Source organism: Phytophthora parasitica, assembly GCF_000247585.1.
Source record: "Phytophthora parasitica INRA-310 unplaced genomic scaffold supercont2.232, whole genome shotgun sequence".
Classification (NCBI taxonomy): domain Eukaryota; phylum Oomycota; class Peronosporomycetes; order Peronosporales; family Peronosporaceae; genus Phytophthora; species Phytophthora nicotianae.
In genome coordinates, this window is record NW_008649218.1 from 4,115 (window position 1) to 7,182 (window position 3,068).

Below are 3,068 nucleotides of genomic sequence, written 5' to 3' on the forward strand. Positions count from 1 at the left end.
GGATGAACACAGGACGGACATTTAAGCAACAATAACGAACCGAAGTACCTTCAAGACACGAACCTGCTACAGTCACTTTCTTCCTTGGCAATTTCCTCAAAAAGCTCGCGTAGCGCCTCGGATGATCTCTGTAATATATATACCATGGAGCAAACACAAGATATTCGAGTTAATCATTGGTATAGTCAAATAACCCCGTGAGGTTCTCCTAGGCAAACGTACATCGGGATTGGATTCCACGCATGCCAGTAATTTTTCGCGGATGCCGCCTGCCTTCGCCTCCGCCACTGCTTTACTGCGAGTGATGGTCTCCTGTCGCCATGAGGATGGTCTTCTGGATCCTGAATGCTTCACCAGAATATGCAGCGCCTGCAATCGGTTCCAGCGCACACCACATCATCACGCTCAGATCCATACTGCACTCTATAAGCGTACCAGATTCAGCTGCGCTACTAGCACATACCTGGACGCTCTCAGGACCAGAGGAGCCATCGGCCGAACGGCGTTTTTTCGTGTCAGACGCAGCGCGCCGGAACTCGCGCTCTTTGGCGTGCACGTGCGAGAGTTTCCAGGTCTTTTCGCCACTCTTGACGTGCAAGAAATACACCTTTCCAGGGCGGCTCTTGCTCTCCACCTCCTTCCAGCCGCGAGGCAGGTCCTTAGCTGTCGTGCTCATACTTGCCGATATTTCGGCTTTACTGGAATTCGGTTGGAATTTATAGCCAATCAAAACGATTTTGATTTGGTTTGCTTAATGCATTACGTTGCTGCACTTAGAGCAACATTTGTGAAAAATGGCACACGTACAAGCAACGTCAGCACATTGCTTGTACGTGTGCCATTTTTCAAACTTCAGCAAGTTTGCTCCAGCCATTCCGAAAAGTTTTGTTGTCTCTCAGCGACTCAGTTTGACCGCACCATCTCTGCCCCTACAAGATGACAGTTTATGCATAACAACTGTGAATTCCCGTTTATCCGGAGCATATGCACTCCTAGATGGCCAAAGACGAGGAATTCTGTGCAATCTTGACGAGTCCAGGCGTGACAAGCACATGGAGCGCTGCTGGATTGGGTGGCTCCGTGCGTAAGTGATTCACGCTGCTGTTTCGCTAGCAGCTCCATGTCGCCGAGCACTGCCTCAGCCAGTCTAACAGGATCATTCTTCTTTTGTCGGCGCAAGAGATAGCAAGCGATCGCTCTCATCGACCCAGACACAACAATCGCAATGGGCTTCTCAGCGCTGTGGCGGACCAAGCCCTTATCGGTAATTCAGGCAGAGGAGATGAAGGAGGACATCCCGCGCACACTCAATCTCTTCGATCTCTGCTGTATTGGTATTGGCGGTACCATTGGTAGCGGTATCTTTTCCACCGCCGGCTCCATCATCTCGGAGACAGCCGGTCCCGCTGCCGTCGTTAGTTGGCTTATCGGTGGCGTTATTTGCTGTCTCAATGCGCTCGCGTACATGGAGTTGTCTACCCGCGTTCCGTCCTCTGGAAGTACATACGCATACGCCTACCACACGATTGGAGAGCTTCCTGCTGTCGTCGCCGCGTGGCTGCTGACTCTCGAGTACGCTGTGTCTGGTGCGGGTGTGGCGCGTAGCTGGGGAGACAAGGTGGAGGAATGGCTACTGATCGAGCACCCGGACAAGAGCTTCCACTGGCTCAACCTGCAGTCTGCCAATCTCAGCGGTGGTCTCATCCAGTTCCTGAGTATGGTGGTGCTGTTAATGGGCGTCCGATTTGGCAAAGCCTTCGTGAACACCGTCACGATGGTCAAGATGGCTGTCGTGGCCTTCATCATCATTGCCGGCTTCGCTGCCATGAACCCGGACAACCTGTCCCCGTTCGTCCCTACACGCTCTGAGCTTGATGGCACCATGACGTTCGGAACGCAAGGCATCATCACCGGCGCTTCACAGGCGTTCTTCGGCTACGTTGGTTTCGATGAGATTTGCTGTCTCGCAGGAGAGGCCAAGAACCCAAAGAAGATCATGCCGATTGCAGTCATGTCCGTTGTGATCGGCACAATGGTTCTCAGTGCGCTCTGCTCCCTGGTACTCGCCGGCATGGTGACTTATCTCGATGCTGGCAGTTTCGGTGATGGCTTTGAAGGTCACGGCTGGAAATGGGCGGGTACCATCGTGCGTGCTGGTGAGGTGGTGACGATGCCCGTGGTGGCGCTCATCGGCTTCTTGGCGCAGCCTCGCCTGAACTACGCGCTTGCTTGCGACGGACTTTTGCCACGTATCTTTGCTGAGGTGGATTCCAAGGGCAACTTGTTCAAGAACACGCTCATCACGGGTCTGTTCTTCACGGTGATTGCCATCGTGGTGCCCTTCGATACCCTCTGGGACATTGTCAATTTCGGTGTTATGATGTCGTTCATTATTGCCAACGTGTCGCTGACTTTGGCGCGTATGAAGCCGCAGTCGCCCAAGCTTTCTCCTATCCTGATCGCCGCGCTCGTTGTGACGGCTGGATGCACGGCCTTCCTGTACCAGGAGGGATACGAGAACAATGCTTCGACTGCGTGTCTTGTTTTCGCTATTATCTTCCTCGTCATCACCGTTGGTATCTCGGTGATTCTCTTCGTCAAGTGCCCGCAGACAGCCAATGCGCCCGGTTTGTTCGCCGCCCCGCTGGTGCCGTTCATTCCGATGATCTGTATCCTTGCCGACTGGTACATGATCGCGCAGATCGACCACTTGGCTCTGGGTCTTAGTTTCGCCTGGATGGCTGTCGGCGCGCTCTCATACTTTGTCTACGGATACTTCCATGCCGAAGCACGCGACAACTGGAGCCAGTTGATGGGTCAGAGCCTTCCCTTGCACGGAGACAGCCTCTCAGCACCCATGCTCTCGGCCAAGTACTCTTCGGTGCAGGACCTCAAGTCCCCCGCCGTATAGGTAGTTCTACGTGGTAAATCGGGGCAGTCTGTCAACTATCTAATTGACTTCTCCCTCGCTAGGTTCTATAATGATTGCAGCTCCGGCAGCATTGAGTTATCTGGTGTGTCGCGCTCCATATGCGTCGTTCTATCGATCTGCAGTGTGTTGCGCTCCA

General features: G+C 53.5%; 2 protein-coding genes across 2 annotated transcripts; one reads left to right on the plus strand and one right to left on the minus strand.

Annotated features, from left to right (window-relative positions):
* Nucleotides 1-50: 50 nt before the first annotated feature.
* On the minus strand, nt 51-694 carry PPTG_19941 (hypothetical protein; the record flags this gene model as incomplete). Its single annotated transcript, XM_008918565.1, has 3 exons — nt 464-694; nt 223-369; nt 51-128 (listed from the first exon to the last, which is right to left on the minus strand). Exons 1-3 carry the CDS (start codon nt 674-676, stop codon nt 51-53), a joined length of 438 nt encoding a protein of 145 aa, XP_008916813.1. The 5' UTR covers nt 677-694.
* Nucleotides 695-800: 106 nt separating this feature from the next.
* Nucleotides 801-3,053, plus strand: PPTG_19942 (hypothetical protein). Its single transcript, XM_008918566.1, has one exon. The coding sequence runs from the start codon at nt 1,226-1,228 to the stop codon at nt 2,909-2,911; it is 1,686 nt and encodes a 561-aa protein (XP_008916814.1). The 5' UTR covers nt 801-1,225; the 3' UTR covers nt 2,912-3,053.
* Nucleotides 3,054-3,068: the final 15 nt, after the last annotated feature.

Excerpts from the sequence above, each read along its gene's own strand:
- PPTG_19942 (XM_008918566.1), top strand. The coding sequence starts at position 1,226 with ATGGGCTTCTCAGCGCTGTGGCGGACCAAGCCCTTATCGGTAATTCAG.